Source organism: Sebastes umbrosus, chromosome 19 (genome assembly GCF_015220745.1).
Source record: "Sebastes umbrosus isolate fSebUmb1 chromosome 19, fSebUmb1.pri, whole genome shotgun sequence".
In the NCBI taxonomy this organism is placed as follows: domain Eukaryota; kingdom Metazoa; phylum Chordata; class Actinopteri; order Perciformes; family Sebastidae; genus Sebastes; species Sebastes umbrosus.
Window position 1 is genome coordinate 13,368,555 of NC_051287.1, and position 24,780 is coordinate 13,393,334.

The 24,780-nt window shown below is 40.7% G+C and overlaps 1 protein-coding gene and 1 long non-coding RNA gene across 7 annotated transcripts in view; one reads left to right on the forward strand and one right to left on the reverse strand.

Annotated features, from left to right (window-relative positions):
- The window catches only part of LOC119478291 (proline-rich protein 36), a 56,585-nt gene extending 40,792 nt beyond the window's left edge, over positions 1-15,793 (forward strand). For all 6 annotated transcript variants that reach the window (XM_037752932.1, XM_037752931.1, XM_037752933.1 and 3 more), the window contains one exon: positions 15,439-15,793. In XM_037752932.1, coding sequence (XP_037608860.1) covers positions 15,439-15,628 — 190 coding nt within the window. In that variant the 3' untranslated portion in view covers positions 15,629-15,793. The remainder of the gene's footprint in view (positions 1-15,438) is intronic.
- On the reverse strand, positions 731-22,158 carry LOC119478293. Its single transcript, XR_005204414.1, has 3 exons — positions 22,148-22,158; positions 9,704-9,718; positions 731-823 (listed from the first exon to the last, which is right to left on the reverse strand). It is a non-coding gene; the product is annotated as an uncharacterized LOC119478293 (long non-coding RNA).
- Positions 22,159-24,780: the final 2,622 nt, after the last annotated feature.

Here is a 24,780-nt window from a genome sequence, read left to right on the forward strand (position 1 = left end):
GTGCATCTGTATTTGAAGAAGCAGCAAAGCAAAAGAGACGGAAAGAAGAAACAGGACAGAGTATATTTATTACAGTGACAGAAACATGTGTGTGTTTGTGTGGAAAAGACAAAGACATAATATGAATTTTAAAAAGGAACTTAAAAATCAGACTACCCTGTATCAGTAGAAATGATGCTCATATTGGACTATTCTGCCAACAAAATCAATAATAACCTTTCAGCATATTGTAATTCAAGTGTTCTGAGAGAAAACTAGACTTCTGTACATCCTCATGGCTCTGTTTTTAGGCTTTAAAAAATCTCCCGTGACGGGAGACTTTGGCCAATCACAGGTCATTTCAGAGAGAGAGAGAGAGAGAGCGCTCCTAATGGCTGTGCTCCGGCTGGTGGGCGGTGCTTGATATTTCCTCAACTGATCTCAACCTGGCTGCCGGGTCACAACCTTTCTCATTTTACAGCTAAACAGTACACTACAAGATGTTTCTGAAAACATTTGAGGAGAGAAATAGGCATTGCAGTAACAGAATATTGATTCATATTTGATCAGCGCTGCCTAGTTTGACCGTTTGATCGGAGTTTGAGAGTGATTGACAGCTGCTCAGAGACGGCAGACTCCAGATCAGCTCTGATTGGTTGTTTTCCTCCGGTCTGTGAAATCTTGCAGATGCCATCAGGAGCACCGGAGGACACAGAGGAACATGATTTTTTTCAGATTATCTGTCTCATCCACTACTATCAGGATATAGTGACCGTTTTATAAAAATAACTTTTTTTAATCATACTTGCTCCATTTCTACGCACTGCTGCTTTAGGTGAGGAAGCTAAAAAAACAACAACAACTATATACTGTATACTATACCTGCTCAGCACCAAAGAGCAGACAGACAATTGTTCTTCTAATTATGTTTTATAGGAAAACTCTTTGTAGCAAAATTGCTGGCTGGATTATGTTCCCCAGCAACACTTTTTTCAAGAGTAGGAAGCGCTACATGATTCATGAAGAGGTTGTCGGGGTGGATGGTGGGCGTAGAAACTAAGTGCGGGTCTTTGACATTTGGAGACTAGGATTCACATCCTAAGGGGCCTGTGTCCACCAAAGCGAAGTAAAAAATGTCGGCACAAGGTAGAGAAGGGAAGGTTGAAGCACGTAGAGAGAGAGGACGGACCCGCCGGACTATGTGAGTTCATGATATTAAATAAAAAATTAGCTCTTCTGTTGTTGTTGTTGTTCAGTTCAGCACTTATAGCTACATGTAGGATGTGACGGTTGGTCTTTGTGGTATTTGTCCCGCCCCTTCTTCCACTGTGATTAGACGACTGGCTTAAAAACTTTCTTACATTCGTCATACTGTATACATACATGTACCTACATGAAATTTGACCACAGAGGCACATGTTTGTTTTTTTCCGATTACCTGTCTCATGCACTACTGTCAGGATATAGTGACCGTTTTATAAAGGTGCATGTTTTTTTAATCATATTTGCTCCATTTCTATCCACTGCAGCTTTAAAGAAAGAAAATAAACTTTATAAATCAAATAATCAAAAACTACCTAGCTTCTTTTCTACTTTTATTTTAGTGTTTTAATTTGTCTTTTTAGTAGTTAATGCTTTGTCCTCTATTTTAAGTTATTTATGTACTATATATTGTCCTTTACTCTTTTTTTTTATGTTTGTGTATATTTCTGTCTTTCAAAAATTCAATAAAATGCCAATCGCAAGAAAAGCTACCCAGCTCAGTCAATGGTACACTTATTGAACCCTGAGGTTAAGTCCCTTCAGCCAGGCAACATCAGGATAATCTGCAGACTGCAGAGCCAGGATTTACTTCTCTCTGATATTTCAAATCACCAGGTTGTCCATATCTGACAGGAAATTGATCCGGACACGAACAGATTTCCTCCTTGCTGTGTATCTTAAACCAATAATAGAGACAGAGAGTAGACAGAGAGAGACAGAGATACGTATAAAACCGACTGAAAGACAACAAGACGGGAAAATAAGAGCTGGTGTGTTTTCAGTTTAACTGGATATGAGAGGTTTCCGTTTCTCTAAAGAAAGATTTGTCAGATTCTTGACTCTGACCTTTCGCTAACAACCCTGTCAGAGCTTTCAGACCTGTGTGTGTGTGTGTGTGTGTGTGTGTGTGTGTGTGTGTGTATGTGTGTGCGCTTCCCCCGTGGATGATAATGGAGAAGTGGTGTGTGTGAAATGTGTAAAGGGCAGGGCAGGCAGTTCTTCTGCAGTAATCCATCTTTACTTCAGGGCTGAGCCGCGGAGCAACAGGCACCTCACAGGGGAGAGGGGAGAAAATACACCGAAGGCATCACATCTCATTCATATGAAAGAACTCAGAGGAAATGCTCAGCCAGCAGGAGCGCAGGATTTTCACAGCACGAAAACAAGAAAATAGAAATGAAGAGTATTATTTGTTCCATATAGTCTCTGCTGACAGCACGACAGTTACAAAAAAAAAAAACAGGCATGCGAAGTGTTAGCAGTACATACATCTAGAAAAAACACATTAGTCTCAGACCATTCACTGGAGATGTGAAACCGTAAAATTCTTACATGTCCCTACAAATGTGTATCCGTCCACCCAGGAGTTTGTTTGTGTGAAGAAGTGACAGATATAGGGCTAGGTGTGAAACACAGGGAGAGAGGGAGACACACCAAGAGAAGAAGGAGAGCGACAATCCTTGTTCATGCTTTTTGGCAATAATCAAAGAGCCCAACTCGTGCCAACAATGAGTGCCAGATGGTGCCCATCACCATTGTGCCATGTCTTTGAACGGGGAGGAGAGAGGAAGATCAAGAGTGGCATGTGGAACAGCGAAGCACTGCCTAATGTGGATGATGTGTCATATAAATACTAATCACGTTAGAATCACACCCACAGCTAAATTAGCTCCCTAAAGCTCTTCCACTAGCACCCACTCTCAATCTTCTCCCTGCTTTGGCACCGAGCTTATGTCATTACCAGAGATGATCGATAGATGAGATATTAAATGCTGAATGCTAACGCGTTCATTAATGGTTAATAAATCATTTTCCTAATGCTTCCTAGATCCTTATAAGCATTTTTTTGGTTGCCAGATTGTAAGAAATCTCTTCTGCATTAAGAAGGGGTATGCTCTAAATCAATTAGTTTATGTCGTCCCACCTCGTCTGCAGGTAAACATGTAAATAGCCAACGCTTGGTCAGTGGCACTATGTTTCAAACTATGATGATAGGTACTGGGAGTGGGGGAACAAATCAATACAGCATTGTATCACAATATTTTGAGTGGCAATATTGTATCGATACACGGACGTCAAGTTTCAGGCTCAGTCTTAAAGCTATACAGTGAAGATACTGGCATCATATGAAACTAGAAAACCTAAGGAATCCATTGGTACCAACAATGTCATGTTAGCTTGTTGGGAAGAGCGATAAATAACTCTCCAAAGTTACACTAACTTTTGGCAAGGAAAAACTGGCATGGCCATTTTCAAAGGGATCTCTTGACCTCTGACCTCCAGATATGTGAATGAAAACGATGAACAGATTTATAAAACAGATGTTGACAAGTTTGCAGTTGAAAAAAGGTAATAAATCGCAGTATATCACAATATGTATATTATCCCAATACTCAGCATATCGTAAAATGTCTAAAAGCTCAATAAGATCGTATCGTGACTTAAGTATCGTGATAATATCGTATCGTTGTGCATCTGGTGATTTCCACCCCTACTAGGTACCCCTCTAGCGTGTATGTGAATGTGTCAGGGACAGCGTTTCAGTTTCTGCTCATTACATGCATACAGTCTCTTTTCAAAATAAACTTCCAATGTAGGTTTACTTACGCAATAAAACTATTTGCTTAGGTTTAGGAAAATATCATTGTTTGGGTTAAAATAAGTATGTTTATTACGTAAAATAACTATGTTTGTTACGTAGCTGGTGTTAGTAAAGTACGGAAGTTACATAACAAACTACAGTAAAATAATTCAACATTAGCTCTTAACGTAGCCGGCCACCGTGTTTCTACAGTAGCCCAGAACGGACAAACTAAACACTGGCTCTAGAGAGGGACATTCACATATTCATGTTTTCACGTTTTTGCATCGGCCACTGTAGTTCGCCTCACCACTAGATGCCGCCAGATCTTACTGCACTTTTATACTATATATATATACAGTACGTATATGTACACACACATTTTTTCTTTACCTAATGATCTATGAATCTTTTGGATACAACTTAAACCAAGCTGCTTTTAAAGATTACAAAACCTACATGTCTTGTCAGAGGCAACGAAACAAATCTGAACAAAACAAACTGCTATTCTGTTAGATATGTCAGTCATATAGTTTTGACCTCTCAAGGAAAAACAAAGGAAAAGAAAGAGGAGATAAACATTGGTGTTAATCTGCTCCCTATTTTCTGCATCTCTGCACACGTCTTCAAACGATCCCCCCCACAGCTCACCTCAGCCCTAAATCTTCATTACCCCTCGAGACTGTCCTCATCCATCCCACCTCCAAATGCAAGAGAGCTGAAACCAGAAAAACACACCTCTTTCACGCAAAGAAAACTATATGAGGAGAGCGTCCATATGTTAGTGTGTGTTTCTGAATGGGTGCGACAGAGATAAAGATGGATCCTAACTGCTAGTTGTTGTTTTTTTCAGGTGGCAAGCTGCCACCCTGCCGTCAGACCTCTCTCTCTCTCTCTCTCAGATCTCCTCAACAGCCACTCATCCATCAGAGCCTTCCGCTTCAGCAGCTATCACTCAATACCTCAGTGGTGCTGAGCACAAACAGCCACTGCGTGCAACCAGCCATCACCTTTTCCATTTTAATTCACCTTAGCTGACTTACTGTTCAGTTCATTTACCATGGTATACATCCAGGTGACTTTTGAACAGTACAAAAACTCTGCAGTACTTTAGTGTCTACCCATCGCTGAGCGTCGGATAAATATCCACTGTGGGCGGGCGCTTAGGAAAAATCCTGGCTTGAATGTTCGGACAGACTGGGTAAGCACACCTCATAACATATGTTGCACTAAATTTGGCCCACAACAGCTCCGGGAGGCCGAACACTAAGTTTTGGTCCAATTTCCTCAATACCAGCACACAGCTATTATCAACTCAGATCTACACTGACTGGAGTCCAACTGCACTGAAACTGTGAAACTGCAGACTTACAGTTAGACTGAATTGCAATTGCAGGTTCAGCAGTTCGTGGCCCACAATAACAGGTTAACCATGCTACAGTAGCTCAAACTTTCCTACTCAGTGGCTGAGAAGCAAGGCAAACTGCAGACCCGGCACTACCGCCCAACCCTGCAGTTGCCCTCAGCTGTACAAACATTTTCATCTCGTTGATTTCCCGTCCTGCAATTTGACTGTTTGGTTCACTCTCACTGCTCTCATGGAGTTGTGTTCGGCCTCAACAGGTTTTTAGCTAAAAAAAAAAAGGTCTAAAAACCCACTGAACTCTACCTGCTCAGCTCCAAACAGCCGACAGACGCAGTTAGCAACCAGCTGGTGAACATAGTGCAGCTAAAGAGACAGATAATTCCCGAAGGAGTGGGTGGAGACCAAAACAGAGCCAAAAGCATAGTGATTACTGGACTGATATTCATCAGGTGGCCAGAAACACGACTCCAAATGAATGCTAATGTTGCTCTGTGTCTCAACCGTTTGCAAACAAGGTCATTACACTATAGTTAAAGATTTTGGGTAATACACTTTTTCACTTTCTGGCGGGGAGTTAGATGAGAAGATCAACACCACTCTTCAACTTTCAACTTTATTTTTTTCCCGGAGGGCAATTGGTTTTTGCATCAAGCAATAGGTAAGACAATAAGAATACAAATGCTTACATTTATTTAAGGTACATTAAAGGAGGGGTGGCACTGAATTTTTCGTACTTTGGGAAAAAACAACAGTGGTCCCATTTACAAGATACAATAATAGAAATGCTGAAATTCGGGATCAATTATTAAATCAACAACACTACTGTAAATAGATAGATCGTGGGTATAAATACAATAGGTAATTGCAAATACAAGCAAAATAAACACAAATAGCCAGCACCGTGAAACATTGTCACAACCAACATCACCGACATCCCTCATGTCTGCCTGTTCAATATAATGCTATGTCCGGCAACCGGTTAGCTTAGCAAAAAGACTGGAAACAGGGGAAAACAGCTAGCATGCCAACATCTCTAGATCACAAATCAACACATTTTATCTTGTTTGTTCAATCTGTACAAAAAAAAAGACAATTATATACCGAGCTATTCTTCACCAGAAGCAGTGACATCCTTGCCTGATATCAGACAGAATTGTCAACTCCATTTTCACTGTAACATTGCTTCCACTTTAACAGATTTTCATGGGTTCTCAATTGCAATTCACTCTAACAGATTTTCCTAACAAATCATCAGAGACCAATGTATCCGCCTGGTTTTAACAGTGGAGCAGGGCGAAGTAAAAACAAACTACGATGTTGTCTATGGCGCACAGCATGACAACGCTTCACAACAGCTTGACAACAGATTGGCAGCTGATTGGCTATTCTTTAGTCCCCCCGCAGCGTTCATTGGTTTGATTGCTTTTCCAACCGAGAAAACACAATTTCATGTCACGATGCCAGACGAGTTGGTGAACTCGAACTCGGTGGAGCGGGTGGATTCAAAGGTCTGGACCCAAGCAAGTGACTTCCTGTAGTCTTGTTGTCACCGGTTTGCCAGGCAACCACTAGAGACTCACAGCACCTATCCAAGAAATAGTCTGGCACACATCCCCTGTTGCTGCTGGCTCTTGCTTCATATTTACCATACAGACAGGAGAGTGGTATCTTGTTAGCTAACTCTCCACCAGAAAGCAAATATTTCCCCAAATTATTGCTTTAAAAGGTGATAATATGTCAATGTTGTGTTTACAGCGTGTTTCTACTGCCCCCAAGTGGCCAAAAAATCAATAATTGCAGGCTTAAGAAATACGTTACCATCACTTTATTTCATTTTCTCACTCTTTATCTCACACTTCTGTTGTCACCGCTCTACATCTCACCTACCACTCCCTCTGTTATGCTACATTTAATAATCAGGTCGCTCATAGCAGCTTCTGACAGACACAATGATGTGATAGCAGCATGCACGCACGGTGAACTCCCAAAAGTAATGAGTGTGAATTCACAGTGAACAGCTTTTACCCCACTGCAGCAGATCCTGGATGCTACCAGCCTCGCATTTGGCTGCTGGTTCAGTGCAAACTTGTCTCGTTTATACATTTTGTACAGCGTCTTCCCATGGTAAAACAAGCTCTACAGAGTAAACAAAGCACTGCATGTTAGACCACAATAGCGGGTCAAGTCTTAAGCTGGTACAGGCTACCTCTGATGGGACTGTAAGCTCCTGGCCTGCATCTGCTTTTATTTCCTCATCCCTAGCTTATGCTTCCTCAGTAATCAATCTTAACCTCGCTTGCTCTTTATTTACGAAGCTATTTGATGCAGAGGACTTTCTCTGATCTTAAATCTCCCAGGTTCTTCATCTGGTCTCTTCAATAAACAACATTTTATGTTATTTATGCACGGAGAGAAATACAAACAAGGTGAGAGTCTGCACTCTCTCTCTCTCTCTCTCTCTCGCTGGGAATGGCTGTGCTGTTGATTTTTGAAAAACAAAGCTCTGGGGAAAGTGCCAGAGGTCGCTAATAAGGTCACATTAGTAAAATCTATGTGGGTAATTGCTATGAAAATGTAAATATTGGGCATTCATAATCACACAATGGAAAAACATGCTAGCGAGAGGACAGAGATGGAAGGAGAGACAGTAACATTAAAGCTATACAAGGTTATTTAAAATACAGGTTTCCCTTTGTTTATTCTGAATGGCTGCCAAGCACTTCAGCACTTAGTTATAAAGCCAAATGTATTGACCTTGAAAAAGGCCGAATTTGTATCCCAGAAAACATAGTTTCAATACGACATATTGTTCTGTCTTATGCTGAGAGGCGTTTTCGTGTAATGTGATCTGACTGCTGGTGATGTGCATTTAAGCTTTTAGCATTTCTGATTAACATAAATTATATCGCATAGTCAAACCCTACGTGGATAGCATAAATCATATAATGACGTGTCCCTGAGGTGTTTGTCATGTTTACAGTGTCAGTGTCTTTCTTTTCTTGCTCAGTCACACAATCTCCTCCCAGCGATACAAACTGAAATTATACTTTGCCGACATCGATTTCTATTGGTTCTTGCCCGAGTCTACTATCTTGTTAGTGAAGCCTTCTGTATATCTTTTTTTTTAATGGAGGTGTGGCAAGGTTACTGTTTTCCAGCTCTGGTTACACTGAGACAGACCCTCTTTCAATCACAATCAGTTCAAGCCATCAGCCAATAAAGAGAACCTGACAACACAACTTGTAGACTAGCTGTCTGGGTGTCTGGCTTGAGATCACACCTTAATTATCTCATTAACTTTAGATGTAAGACAATTTCTCATGATCACAACTTAATTATCTGGAGCTCATACTTAGTTTTTAAGCCTGTCATCCTGAGATCCTGATTTAATTGCATTATTTCCAGATATCAGACACTGTTCCAACACTGAACACATTGAAAATGACTCATTGTCTTCAGACAGTTTTTCAGCCATGCAGTCTGTCTGTCGATTCATCACTTCCATTCTGACTGAAATATCTCAACATCTGTTGGATGGATTGATGTGAAATTTTGTACACAGTCATGGTTCCCAGAGGATGAATCCTACAGAGTTTAGTGATCGCCCAACTATTCCCCTACCGCCACCGTGAGGTTGACATTTGTGGTTTTGAGTAAAATATCTCAACAACAATTGGATGGATTATCATGACATTTGGTACCATAGACTGTATATAAGAAGTGGACGTAGTCACCATGACTTCACCCATTGGTTTGTGGACTGCCGTTTTGAAGCCTCAAGTTCGGCATGTTGACCGTCGCCATTTGGGTTTTTGGCCGTCAGCATCTTGGTTTTTGGTTGTCCCCATCTTGGTTTTTGGCTTTCGCAATCTTGGCTTTTGGTTGTCCCCATCTTGGTTTTTGGCTTTCACCATCTTGGCTTTTGGTTGTCCCCATCTTGGTTTTTGGTTGTCCCCATCTTGGTTTTTGGCTTTCGCCATCTTGGTTTTTGGCTGTCACCATCTTGTTTTTTGGTTGTCCCCAACTTGGTTTTTGGTTGTCCCCATCTTGGTTTTTGGTTGTCCCCATCTTGGTTTTTGGACGTCACCAACTTGGTTTTTGGTTGTCCCCATCTTGGTTTTTGGCTTTCGCCATCTTGGCTTTTGGTTGTCCCCAACTTGGTTTTTTGTTGTCCCCATCTTGGTTTTTGGACGTCACCAACTTGGTTTTTGGTTGTCCCCATCTTGGTTTTTGGTTGTCCCCATATTGGTCTTTGGTTGTCCCGGTCTTGTTTTTTGGGCGCCCCAATCTTTTTTTTGTCTGTCTGTCGCCATCTTACTTTTTGGCCGCCGCCCTCTTGGTTTTTGGCTGCTGCCATCTTGGCTTTTTGCACCCAGAACTGACTTTGAGGGGTGGAGCTAAGCACAACCGAACGCTGAAGAAGACATTTTTTGGAGACCAATTGTGAAATGGTTAAAGTTGTAAGACGAAAAACACACGCCATGGTAGCAACCTGTCATTCACAAGGTAGCCACACCCTAAAACATCCCCTGCTTTATGGTCTATTCGACTCTAAATGGGACCATCATTTACTAAATGAACATCATGCTGTATTGAAGAAGACTTGAAACTAGCGATTGAGACCATAAACTCATGTTTACAATGTGTACTGAGGTAATAAATCAAGTGAGAAGTAGGCTCATTTTCTCATAGACTGCTATACAATCAGACTTCTTTTTGCAACCAGAGGAGTCGCCCGATGCTGGCTATTAAAAATAATGCAAGTTTAAGGCATTTCAGCATTGGCTTCACTTTTCAGGTAGATCACCGATTGGTACAGATATTCATGGTCCCTTCAAGATTCATTGTAATATCTTGCTAACACTCTAAAGTAAGATGGTTAACGTGGTAAACCTTACCTACTAAACACCATGTTAGCATTGTGAGCTTACTTTAACATTTAATAAAGCCTTTCAGAGCTTTTAGCATGCCTGTAAACTCTCAGCCTTGTTTTTTCAAGTGGTGCTCTTAACTCTTTGTGAGGAGTTTTATTCAGGTCTAATTGCTTGTCCAAAATCTAGGCCTGCAAAATACAATTGCCCTTACTGTCCAATATTTCTAAACAGAGTTTCTGCTTGACACAGACTTCAACTGACTGCCTTGAATGACTTCTACGGTACTGATCAATGCTGTCCACCCTCCTGTCACCTCTACTTTTCCTTTAAGGCATTATAAACCTTGCCTTTTGCCTCGAGCGCAATAAAAAAAAAAATAGGCTTGCACTGCGGCCAAACCTGCAGCTAATTAATAGAATTCAGTTTGGATCACACAGTGAAAATATATGCAGTGAATAGACAAACACATACAGTACTGAGGCAGTGCAGGAATCAGTATTTGAGGAAGAACTTTATTCTGAAGCGCTCAGTATCATACTTTAGATTTTATTAAAATAGATAGCCTGAACGAAATCACACGGGGTTGGATAAATTACCATCTTAAGACTGAAATTTTAGATTCAAACATACACAAAAAACATTTGTTTACATCACACTCCCAGTCTGATTGTCAATGCCAGTATCGAAGAAGGCTGTTTAAAGGCAGACCACAATCTGGGACGCTGTGTGACAGCCAAGCAGCTGGTAGGACCACCTCAGAATAATAGTCAGAGGAGAGTGTAATTCCTCTGGGGACAGCCTGTTCTCCTGAGTAGTAATAGGAAGGTTGTTGTCGTTGTGTGTGTCGGTGTGTGTGTGTTGATATTGGGGGGGTTACACTAGGTGGTGTGTGTGTGGAGTGTCTACATGCACACATGCACATTTATCTGTTTTATTGTGTGTTGGCGTATACATTTGTGGGCGTGGTACCTCATCACAGATGAACACTGCTCTCTACAGAGAATGACTGCTCATGTAATTCCTGCTGAAATGAAAAGTTCTCTCTCTTTTTCTTTTTTTTTAAACGAATATTCAACCTTTAGGAGAGAAAATTGCAAAGATATTTCGAGTTGATTGCCTTTGCACGGCTATATTTCTACTGAAAGTCTCTCCTCCACCACTCAGCAAAAGCACAGAGGATGATCTCCTGCTGGTGCTGTTGTATGAATGTTTTATAGATGGAGGGATGAAAAAGAGATGAAGCCCTGCTCAACCTCTATGCTTCTATTATTTTAAAATACTGTTTTAGAATATTATTTTCAGCTTGTCACATTTTCAGCCTGTAACATCTCTGACTGCACCTGACATCCTCATGTATAGAAAATTCTCGTATCTCCCTCTTTATTCTGACCTCCAGCACACTATACTGTGTGTGACTGTAGTAAAAGCTACAGTATAGACAGCAATATATACTTTATATAATTTAGATGAATCAAATGCTAATTTACTCTAATTGTTTTAAATTGGCATTTGTGAATAACCTTGAATTCCAGGCAAATGATTTGTTAACTACAAATCTGCTGATTCAATCCCCTCTAGAGATGCGCTGGGGTAGTGCTCTTGGGCAAGGTCGCTGTCTCCCAAATTGAATGATTAAAAAAAAAGAGTAGATTTATACAGTAAATCTCTAAGGATGGAATGACGTGCACCAAATAAGGTCACACAGTGGGAATGGATAGTGATACTGACACATGTTTTACAGCAAGATATATTAACTTTTCCAGCTGATGTGTGGTTGACTTTGGAGTCACTTTGATCCTCAAACTGAAACTCTGAGGTCATTGTCACCAAGACTCAGAGGGAACGATCCCATCCAGACATGTTTTAAGACATACACAAATACTCTATATATGGCTCTTCCACAAAAAAAGTTCAATTAACTTGTTAAACGTTCTTAACGTTAAATCTATTCAAGTGTTCATACTGGGAAGTTGATTCACCTCAAAATAAATTATCCGCTGAGTTACAGGTGTCTCTTTCCCAATGTAAGTTTATGGGGAAAAGTATTTTTGGGCCCAATGGCACGTCGCATGACGGACACAGAAGTTGTAGTACCGCCGTTTGGTCACTATGAAAATTGGCATCAACGACTTGCGCTCTTCCTGGGGGCTTGGTTTCACCCAGGAGACCATTGTTCATGTCCCTGTGAATCCATGTTAATGTTGACTTATTTTACCGTAGCTTTGTAATGTAACTTCCGTAGCCTACTTTACTAACGCCAGTTACTTAACAAGCTTAATTATTTCATGTAACAAATATACTTATTTTAACCCCAACCACCTCTTTTCTAAGCTTTTGTTGCCTAAACCTAACCAGGTAGTTTTGTTGAATCAGTAAAACTAAATACTAAGTAAAGCTACGATGGAAGTTTATTTTGAAAAGAGCATGTATGCATGTAACTAGCGTAAACCGACACGCCATCCCTGACACGTCCAAAACTGACGCTAGGGGGAAGTAGGTGTATCTGCGGGTCCACAGTACTACAGGACATGTGAAAGTGCCCCTAGTGTCAAACTCTGTGCATACTTCCTTCTGCACAGTGAGGTGCGCTTTTTTTCAAGGCTATATGGTTTTTATTACAGACCATGAGGTAAACACATTTACTGTGAAACTACTGTGAAAACACTTTTCTTTCAACTTTAGTTGAAGCTGCCACCTATAAGCTCAGGTCAACACAAGCACCATCATTCTCTCCCACACTCGGAGCCTCAAACTGCATAAACCACAGCTCTGACACTCTACTAGTGAATTATGGCCTGCATCTTCTGTAAAACACACCTACTGTAATTTACCCTCAGGCAGGCCCTGAGGTAGGGATCAGCCTATATAGCCAAAAAAAGATGTGAGGACGAAAGAGGAGCAGCGGAAAATACTGTGTTAGGTTCACGGTTTCCTGCCTGCCACAGTTTGTGGGCTCAGTGTGCAGATAATTAAGGTTGAGGGTGGACAGCTCCCTACAGCGCCGCTGTGGCAGCGCCGTGGACCGGGGCTATTCATTTTCACAAAGAGGGAACACAGCGGACGCTAGGCGGGGGCCACTGGGGAGCTCTATAGGGAGCTGAGCTGTACGGTGGCACAAATAGGGAGGCTGTGAAGACGTGGAGTACTTTATTTACTCTGTTCATTTCAGGCCGGTAGAGCAGCAGAGACTTTCCTACTGACTAGTGCCACATTTTACGCAGGTTTGGAGGTTTGTTTCCAGCTGTGAATCGGTCCCATCTGCCACAGAGAGGTTTAGTTAAAGTGGCTCTTTTTTCCAACCTGCAGTAAATATTGCGGAGGAAAGAAATCCTCTCCGCTGCTCTTTGTACCCACTCACTTATTCACTGTTTACTGTCCGTGCCCGATGCCTGCACTGTGCTCCTGTCTGGAGTTTGATGTTTCATTTGTTTATTTTGTGCATTAGAATACCAGTGGACATCCAGAGTGAAGTGGTTGAGTGACTGAGGGAGTGGGAGCGATGAAGCCAGATGGATATGAATGTGGGAGCCCTCATTGTTTGTTGCCTAAAAAACTCCAGGCCCTACTGCTGCTGCTGCTGAGCTCAGTCCTTCTCGCTTCCTCTGCAGCACTCCTCAACCGAGGGAGTCCTCTTTATTTCCAGCATCTGTGCTGTGATGAGAAACACCAGCTAACTAGGCCACTGCATAATAAGCAAGAATAGCAGCAAAGAAAAATGAATAAAAAAAGAAAAGAGGGGGAAAAGAATCAGTTCACGAGGGGGGAAAGCTTACCCAACATGTAACTGCTGACAAAAGTAATTCTCTGAGCAAATATTGTCCTTATACGTTTATTGCAGATGCATTCATTTATTATTGCTTACATTTACCTATAGCTTCTGCAGAGGTGCATCAGAGTTCACATCTCATTTCGGCGCCGAAGCTCCTGAGCTATACTGTCATGTTACTGACAATGCACCTTGCTGACTTTTCGTTTGGTGTGTGTGTCAACTGCAGTCCTGGGATCCCTCCTGGTGCTGCAACGCTTCTGTGATACTCAGCATTTTAGCCCTTGATTCACTTTGTCAACAGCTTCATTATTGTCTACTAGAAGGTGGCAGATGCGGGAGTCTTCACTGCTTCTCTTTCATGCTTTTCACTCTAGTTCTTTCTTGTATTTTGTGCGCGCTCTTGTTATTACTCCTTATTTCTGCAATGTTTAAAGTGGCTTTAATTGATTTTTTTTATAACAACAATGTGACTATATGAAAGGGGCTTCTCGTAGTGATGAGTCTACAGGGAAATATCACTTGAATCTGCAGTTCCCCTCGGCTTTATGGAGCTTTATAACGAGTTTCAGCTCATCGTTTTCAGAAAAAAAAAGCTCTAAAAAGCCACAGTACTCTACCTGCTCAGCACCGAACAGCAGAGAGACACAGGTAGAGACTCACGGGTGAACATAGTGGAGCGGACAGATATTTCTGGTAGAGACCAAAACCAGAGCTAAGTCAGTCAAATCAGTTATTGCAAGTTTAAACGCACATTATGGCTTCAACTAACGATTATTTTCATTGTCGATTAATCTGTTGATTATTTTAAGTTAGTTGTGTGGTCTATAAAATGTCAGAAAATGGTGAAAAATCAGTGTTGTATATTCTCAATTCTTATTCATATTTTTTATTATTTACTGTGTTATAGTATATTGTAGTATTATGTACATAATTTGCATGTTACTTACTCCTTTATTTCAATATTTCTTAAATTGTCTTATGTTTATATAGGGTAAGAGGAACTGTAACGTCCCAATATCCCCCCGGGGATCAATAAAGTATTTCTGATTCTGATAATATGAGAACAGTATTGCAAATAATAATTATTTCTATTGTTAATTACACTGTTGACTATTTTCTTGATTAATCGATTAGTTGTTTGGTTTATAAAATGTCAGAAAACATCTGTGTTTTTTTGTCCACAACTCAAAGATATTCAGTTTACTGTCATAGAGGAGTAAAGAAACCAGAAAATATTCACATTTAAGAAGCTGGAATCAGTGATTTAGACTTTTTTTCTTAAAACAAAAACCACTCAAACCAATTAAAGCAGCAGTGGGTAGAAATGGAGCAACTATGATTAAAAAAGTTTTTCTTATAAAACGGAGCCATGAGGAGGTGCAGAAGTCTAGTTTTCTCTAAGAACACATGAATTACAATATGCTGAAAGGTTATTAAGGGATTTTTGCCTGGTGATGCCAAAAATATTCTGCTTACTGCAGGTTTAATCGATTATCAAAATAGTAAGCGATTAATTAAATATTTGACAACTAATGGATTAATCGTTGCAGCTTTAACACACATAACTGACATTTTCCCCGCCTTGTCTCTCTCTTTCTCTTTCTAGTGTAGAGCATGACTTTCGCCTGCAGGAAGGGCAGGTGGTTCGCACATGGAAGGTGGGCGACCCTCCGGAGGGCTCGCCACAGACGCCGACTCCCCAGCCCTCCACGCCCGACCAACAAGACTCCCCTCAGCAGGTGCGACCCCCTGCCACCACCAAGAAGAACAGGAAGAAATGCTTCTGGTTCCTCTGAGTTCTAGAGGTTGGAGAAAAAGACACTTTGATACTACAATGCACTGCGTGAAAAAAAACTACAAAATGATAAACTATGGAGGTTTCAACTGGAGAATTAAAATGCAAACATGAAACTGTGGGAGGAGAACGGGTTACAAAGGCTATGATGATGTTACCGTTGGAGTTGATGAGAATGGGTTGACTGGGGCGCACATGTTGTTGCTGCTCTTAAAATGCCTCTTCAGCACTTACAGGTTTGATACTGGTGCAGGGAAGTAAAAGTGCTGAAGTCAAATAAAAGCAAAAGTTCAGTCCACAATATGACTCACACTTAGGAAGCAATTAGGAGATATAAAGAGAATATATAGCGGTGGAACGGGGCAAAGGGGCACCGTACAAGAGGCAATACAGCAGAGAGGAGGGAGAATATTTATAAAAGATGAAATGAATAAAGTTTATAGGCAAAGAGAGAAAAACAAAGAGAGAGGATTCATCTTCATTAATGGACTAATGAGGGTCAGAACACCAGCTTTTATATCCAGAGACATTTAAAAAGAATTATTATGACCTGTATTTAAAACTTTTAATATACTGTAATTGATAAACAAACTACTACACATGTCTACACGCACATACACACATACGCATACATAAACAATTGACATATTTACAAAAAAAGGCATAATATATAAATTGAGAAATCGAGTGAGTTCAGAGCTATTCTGCTTGGAAGCTATATTTCAGATATGGATTACTGCTCTATAAAAATATTTTACCACAGCTGGTTGTGTGTGTTTTCATTCTAGGTTCAACAGGTGCTACTGTAGCTGCAGTGGAGCAGTTTTAAATGCTTTACTGTATATACAGTAAGGTATTTCTAACCTATAGAGGCGAAGTCCCGCCCCTTCCAGTGGAATCCACGGGACCTTATTTCAGAAAAAATATGAATGGTAGTCAACAGCAAGAGATAAATACTTTTTTGATTCTGATTGAATTGCGCCGTAAATCACACGTTGGTCAATTTAAAAGATAATTTTGCAAGTCAAGAAAGTGCGTAGCAAATAGTTGTTTGCTGCATGTGACTGGCTAGCTCACGGCCACCGCTCTGCACTGAAATCGTACGGTGGTTACAGCCGATAAGGCCGTATGCCATAACCATTTTGAGAGCCTTGTGGAGGCAATAGAAATGCTCCCGCATTTAGCACCTTTTAAGTGATCTAGTAAATGTACTCAATTACTGTCCACCACTGGCTATTATTATTAGCCATTCTATTAGTCACTTTTAGGACACAAGGATATAAATGATGGCAAAACAGAAACATGTTATACATTTCGAAGATGCAGAGAGCGGTCGCCTCTCAGTCCTCAGATGGCGGCTCAGACAGCCCACTTTCCTGGACACTTCAGGGCAAGTCTCAGGAAATTAAGCCTCAGCTGTTTGATGGCTGTGAGAAGCCCCAAATATTACTACTTAGTAATTCATGACACACATAAGCTGCTTCTATGAGGCTCTGAGGTGGTATGAGATCCTGGCCTAATTTATTCCAAACTTCGGAAAGTGTTCGCTCTCAGTTTGTTTGCCTGCTTGTTTGGATTTGTACGACCGCTGCCAGCTCCCACTTTGCCTCAAACAAAGCAGTTCGTTTTGTTTTTGTTGGGTAGAGTTATTGGAAGGAATATGTCCACAGTCCTTTATGTACTGGACTTGTAGCTGCCACTTTTTCTTTCAGGGCTCTGAAAACACCAGTACACAACCATGCATATGTACACGTGAGCACGCAACATGAACCTCAGCAGAGGCCCTCAATTTAACTGTGTGTCCTGCTGTGCTGCACTGAAGTGTAGAAGTTGAAAAGCTTGTGCTGCACGTACCGCCGCTTGAAAATAACACATTTACACACAAACCGCATCACCACACACTTCACACACACACACAGAGCTAACATATTGTTCTCCGACCAACACAATGCATTATCTCCCCCGCAGTTGTTCCTCTCTCCCTCGCAACCAGGCACACACGCTCGCTCCTAGTAGCTCAGTGTGTGCCGCGCGATGCTGAGAGGAGTGTAGAGTTGTCAGTCATTAATCTGCTACAGCACAGCCTGTAATCCTGATGACAGAGCAGAGCGGGCTTACAGAGAGCAGAGAGGATCTGAGCCCAGCCTGGAGTGGGGAACAAAGGAGCCAGAGAAGACTGGCTTTGAATCCATAAAGAGAAAAGAAGTGTGTGTGTGTTAGTATGTGTGTGTGTGCGTGTGTGTGCGCGTGCGTGTACGGATTGTGTGGTGAGGTAGGTAACTATTTTGTCAGCAATGCTGCAGTGCTATTCAAGAATGCTGGCACACACAAAAGGGAGAAAGGCTTTACATGGAAAGCAAGGCGGGCTGCCGGTGTGTCACACTGACACATCAGGTAAATGGGCTGTGTGGTCATTATGGCGCTCCGGAGAGAAGAGAGAGAACATTTAGAGGGCCTCTTCAAAGAAACATCAAGGGTCAAAGTTGGCTCACGCAATTCGGCGCAACATCAGTCGACTTGAAATGAAGGAGAAAAAAGAAATACCCATGTCTTGAGGCATCAACAAGCGTGCATAATGGGCATGTGAAAACAACTACAACTGCCTCTGCATGCTGAGAGGAAGCAGCAAAGCTAATACTGCATGAGTCATTGAGCTTAGGCTGCTATAGAGATATTATGTTTCACTTTACCACATTACAACTAAAGAGGTCATTTTACAGTCAGTCAGATCGGGAAGGTGCTGGAGACGCAACCTGTCCACGCGTCCAGCACATACTATTTGAAGGCTGAATACAATAAAGCAGGGGTTCTCAAATCTTTTAGGGCCAGGGACCCCCCTCTTAATTATAAGTTAGATTAAAGCTTCAGTAGGCAGAAAGTTGTTGGCATCATTGTGCAAAAAATCCATAATTACCTTTCAGCACATTGTAATTCAGGTGTTCTGAGAGAAAACTAGACTTCTGCACCTCCTCATGGCTCTGTTTTCAGGCTTTAGAATATCTAGCCCGTGACGGGAGACTTTGGCCAATCACAGGTCAGAGAGAGAGAGAGCGTTCCTATTGGCTGTGCTCCGGCTGGTGGGCGGTGCTTGGTATTTCCTCAACTGATCTCAACATGGCTGCCAAACGTTCTCATTTTACAGCTAAACAGTACGCTACAAGATGTATCTGAAAACATTTGAGGTGAGAAATAGGCATTACAGTAACAGAATATTGATTCATATTTGATCAGCGCTGCCTAGTTTGACCGTTTGATCGGAGTTTGAGAGTGATTGACAGCTGCTCAGAGACGGCAAGACTCCACATCGGCTCTGATTGGTTGTTTTCCTCTGGTTTGTGAAATATTGCAGATGCCATTAGGAGCACTGGAAGACACCGGAGGATACAGAGGCTCATGGCTTCGTTCGTTAACACCTGAAGACACATGACGCATTTTAGTCTCCTGTCGCTGTCGCTCCATATATCTGTTGTCATATTTTCTCAATTTAGCTAGGTTGGGCTTAGTGTCCTTTGACAATATGGACTGACTCACATAGCCTATTTCTCCATGCTCACCAGCTGGCTAGCTGGCTAATAGGCTAAGCTATAAGAAGCAGCAGGAACGGTTGGTTGCGCCCTGAGTGAAGTGACTGATTCATGACAGATTGACCTGATGTGTCACAATCATATCAGAGTTTCTGTTGGCCCAAAGCTAATGTGGGTGGGAGTAACCCTTACCAAAATTAAGTTTAATCAAGTGTGCTATTAATATACTTCTTTTGAACTTAAAATAAGAGAGTATACTTCCAGTTTACTTTTTATGTACTTATCAGAGATATCAGTATACTTAAGTATACTTGGCTTATACTGACAAGTATTCAGAAAAGTTTATGAGAGTTAAATAAAGAGTATTCTTACCTTATAGCGTAGAGAAAAGAATACTTGGCTTGAAGTTATGCTTACTTTTTGATAGAGTAGCCTATTTAAGTTTGTGAGAGTTTGTAAAAGGATGTTTCGATATGAATTTACTTCAATTCATCAAGTTTTTGGATTATACGTTCACCGTAGAGGCATGCAAGAACAACACATTTTATTATTTTTTTTTTAAATCTCATCACAAATCATCAAGTCAAATAGCAAAAGGAGCAAGTCTCTTTATGTAATACATAAATCATTGGCTAAGTCCTATAAGTTACAGTATACATGAACTAAAAAGCAGACATTTTTTGCAGGTCCAAGCCAAGTTTCAAGTCTTAATGGACACAATATGCTTGTTTTATTGGCACAAATGGTCCCCATCTGGAGATGTGCACTTTTTAATGATATAAAACAATATTATAAGTTATAGGAAATTATTTCACGGACCCCCTGACAGAGTGCCACGGACCCCTGGGGGGTCCCCGGACCCCACTTTGAGAATCACTGCAATAAATGATGCAACATAATCTTTTCTCAATGACTTAATAATGATGCCGATAAACAAGCCCCTAAAGTTGCAATGATACTTGAAAGAATTTTCTTTTCTTTGAACCGAGATAGGAGCCTCATTAGTGACCAAATAAAAGAAAAATATGGATTGAATGTGGACCAGGGGATCCAAATTAAAAATACACACACATACACACACACACAATGCCTGGGCGTATCCTCTGGCTCGGCTCTCTAGATTTCAGAGGAATCACACACACACACAGCGGTCATATCTAAATGTGTAGCACTGCAGCACTGTGTGTGTGTAAATGTGTAAATAATGAATTAAAAAGTGCCCATTTGAAGACGACCTGCCAAGTTTCTGAGTCAACTGCGATAGCTGCAGATTGGTTTAATAAAATATGAGCTAAATTCTCCCCTGCCACTTCTGATCACTGATGCAAAAATGGGCAATGAAATGTAAATACATGGTGGCTCGTCTGAGAAGGACGGAAACACTGCAGACCTGCGACACCGCGGTTCTCCATACGAAGCAAGACACACGACCAGATGGCACACATGAAAAGAGCTCTCTGGCAGGAGAAAAAAATCCAGAGTGCTGAATTTGTCAATAAGTTGTATAAGTTTTGATTAGTTTTGGACATTTTGCCTCCACAGAAAACTTCAGAGTAGACACACACACACACATTGAGAAGATTTTAAGGAAGAGTGGGATGCTATTCGACAAGGGCCCAGACTGAATTCAAACCAGAGATGTTGGAAGAGGTTCAGAAGAATCCGAGGAACCTCTCATAGATGGGACTTCGGAGGAACATCAACAGCTGTGAGTAAAGTTTTGACTGTGTGCTCGTTCCATCACTTTTAATGACTTGTGTTAAATGTTTTGGTTACGATATGTGAGCAGCATCATGGTGTGTACACTGTTAAGTTCACTCATACATCAGTTTAACCTGCAGTAGGCAGTATATTTTTGTCATCATTTAGCAAAAATCCCATAATAACCTTTCAGCATATTGTAATTCAAGTGTTCTGAGAGAAAACTAGACTTCTGCACCTCCTCATGGCTCTGTTTTCAGGCTTTAAAAAATCTAGCCGTGATGGGAGACTTGTGACCGAGGCTTGGCGTTCCTTCAAGAGATCTCATCATGGCTGCCAGGTCGCAAACGTTCTCATTTTACAGCTAAACCGTGCGCTAAAAGATGATTCTGAAAACATTTGAAATGAGAAATAGGCATTAACGTAACAGAATATTGATTCATATTTGATCAGCGCTGCCTAGTTTGACCGTTTGGTCAGAGTTCGCAAGTGATTGACAGCTTGCTCTCATAGTCAGCAGATTGGACAGCAGCTCTGACTGCTTGTTTTCCTCCGCTCTGTGAAATCTTGCAGATGCCGTTAGGAGCACCGGAGGACACCGGAGGACACAGAGGCACCTGCTTTTTTTCCAGGTTACCTGTTTGATGTACTATTGTCACGATATAGCGATCGTTTTATAAAAATTTTTTTTTTTTTTAATCATGTTTGCTCCAATCTCGCCTACTTCAGCTTTAATCCTAAGGCTGAAACATGAGTCTCCAAGTTGCACGTGGGCAAACGTGCCCGGGGGTCTTTTATATTTGTATAATTTGTATAAATATATTTTTTCTTCAGTCCTGCGTCTCCTCAGTCTTTGTCTTTCATGGTCTCTATACCATTGTATCTGTGTAACTCAGCCGAGCCAACCAACCTTGTAATGTCACAGGATAGACTGCTGCGTAATTGCCACAAAAGCTGCAGGAAAGATGAAATAGATGTTCGTTTTACTCTTAAACGTTAACATTTGTCATGTTTTTTATATAATAGATCATTAGAGTGGAAATCCCTTTAGTAAACCAGCTTAACTTGGTTGAACATTTCATTTCCACTTTAAATTCATGTTTCTGTTACTCAAACTGGTCTTCTTGCATCCTATTTTATCATCTCAACAGTACCAGACACAACATCACCCCCACCAACGCAGCAGTCCCTTGTGTTGTCTGAACACAGGGCTGTTTTTCAGTCTGCCTCTCATCATTTGGAGGCTGGTGAGAATTTGTTTAAGTCCACATATACTGCGTGGGTTAATCACTGACCCCAAACACAAGTAAAAGATCTCACAGCTCATAAACAATAGAAATAAAAGAAATCCACTGGCAGTATTCACAGCTTCAAAATGTGAACTACTTACCATGACATGTCAAGCAACAAAACTCATGTTGCCAAACAATAAGAGTTTATAAAACAGTAAAAAAAAATGTGAACAAAGAATAAAGAGTTCATGGCTGTGCTGCCTGCGGGGCAGTCGATGTGCTCAGGAACACGTTTGACAATTATTTTCAGGGGAATGTGTCACTGTTTGAGAGGAGTTTTCTGAACATCAAAGTCAGTCTCTCTGAAGACGCGTTAGATAACTTCAAAGTCCTGTGACTGCTTTGCCGAGAGGTGTTTTTCCTTTGTTTTCTTCAGCTAGTTTGTTTTCTACTCCGTTGTGGAGCAGATGATAAAGACTGTGAGAGCATATTGCATCATGAACCTGTTCTTTGTAATTTACCGTTCAAGGTCACAGTGGACATTGAACATGACTTTATATTCTGACAGGTTGGTTTCCGAGCAGGACGCTTGGGGAGACTATTTTCATGCAGATTTTTTTCCTATTCAGAACTTGCCATGAATTGGCAACAGACAGATTTATTATTAACATTTTGAAACTTTTTCTCCGGTTGTATTGTACATTTATCCTTTTAATTAGAAGTGTTCTATGAGTCATTCTTCTTTTAGGCTCTTCATTTTTTTTTTATCCACAACAGACAGCTCATCCAAGAATTGCTGATTTTCTTTCAGATCAGTGGTTCATATAGAGATCCTTGGCTGCCTGTGATGGACCTGAATAGAATGCTGCAGGAATGAGTCCTAAAACCTGGAAAAGAGTTATCAATTTAGCACTTCTGGTTCCCTCTCTTGAAAGTCAACAGGGTTTTTTAATTGGTTTTTAGTTAGATGCCTGAAATAAGGTCTGTGGTTAACACAAGCTGAAGAGATTTGTTGTTGTTCTACGATATAAAATACATCAATACCCCACTCGTGAATTGTGAAGCCTTTATGTGTCTTTAAAAAGGCGTTTGCTAACAAGTGGCTAAATGAGACTACTAAACGTCATCACGCCGACTTGTCCTCCTTTACAGCCTCGTTGTGTATACTCGCGCTGATGCGACCATGATGTAGTTCGTTCATAGCCTAACATTAGCTTTTTACTTCTGCCGATTGCATTCACGCTTCAAAAATCATAAAAGTGGTGTTCAGTTGTGGAGATTATCTTACTGAACAAAATGTGTAAAAGTCTCATAAATGTGTGTTTGCCCCAGAGTTTATTTTCTGCAATAATCGAAAACCCAATGAAACAATCCCATTAACTTTTTGTCGAGGGAACCAGGGAGATGCTAACTTCCTGGTCGGCCTACAAAAATATGTCATCTTGGAGCACTCTATTGTTATTGGGGTCGCTGCTTGCATTTACCTGAAGGTCTTCTGTTACAGCTCCGAAGTGGTCTTAGCAATCAATATCCTGCTTTTTCGAACATTACCTGATAAAAAAACTTCTCCAGACTAGTACTAGTATTAATTCAAATCATCCTGCAAATAATAAATTATGATTTAATTGGTTATCACGCTTTCTATAATAATTTTAGTATGCATTATAATGAACTCAGCCAATAATCACCTTTAATTTCCTTGATAGAGACATGATAGTTTTGATATAAAAATGTTTATGTTGACATAATATTCAATCCACCATTTCCAATGAACCTTTAAACTCAACATTATCTTATTATTACTTGCATTATCTTTGATTGATGATCAGTTCTAGCGCCTTTTTAGGAGAATTATCTGTAAACAAATACATATAAATAAATTATTTCTCAAAATCTGGTGCAAAAAAAGTGCGTATTGGTAAACAACAACTTGTTTTGCTTAGAGTTATTAGTGAAAAACAGTTGTGAGGAGAAAGTGGAGGAGAAACTTGAGGAGGAGGTGAACTAAATGCAATCCATTTTATGATCTACAAAGCTGCAGAGCTCTGTTTCATCTCTTCATATTGTAGCGTGCTACAGAGAAATCCAGTTTTAACTTCTCATCCAGTGCCAGAGTATAGCTTAATATTGAATGTTTACAGCTACCACTGTATTACATGGAGAAAATGCAAATGGCTGGAGTTGATAGAAAATTTAGGGATTACCAGAAAATGTGATGCAACATGTCCCAGTTTGTTAATTTTAGCTGAATCTTTGTGTGTGATTATTCAAGAAGAACTGTTAGACCGAGCCTGGTGAAAATGATCATCAGTACACATTACTGTTATGTTACTAATGGAATTCTTCCGGGGCAGTAATTCCAATTAATGCCACAGCATTAGTCATATAATGATGCCAGTGGAGACCGGTTATGTGTGTGGCAGGTAGATGGGGTTCATATAATATGATGCATGTTGTCCAGAGGATCCCCTTCTAATTAAGAGGAGTTGTAGGCATCAGCCTCTTAATGGCTGTTTTGATGTTGTGGGAAATAAAAGCAGCGACTTGTCCTGTGCCAGACTTTGTATCAAAATAGATGTAAAAAAAAAACTATTCAAATATCTAATAAAAAAAGTTTGAAAAATATACTGTATGGGCACTAATATAAAATATTGAACTCAACATTTTGTGAAAGTTAGATGAGAAGATTTATGAGA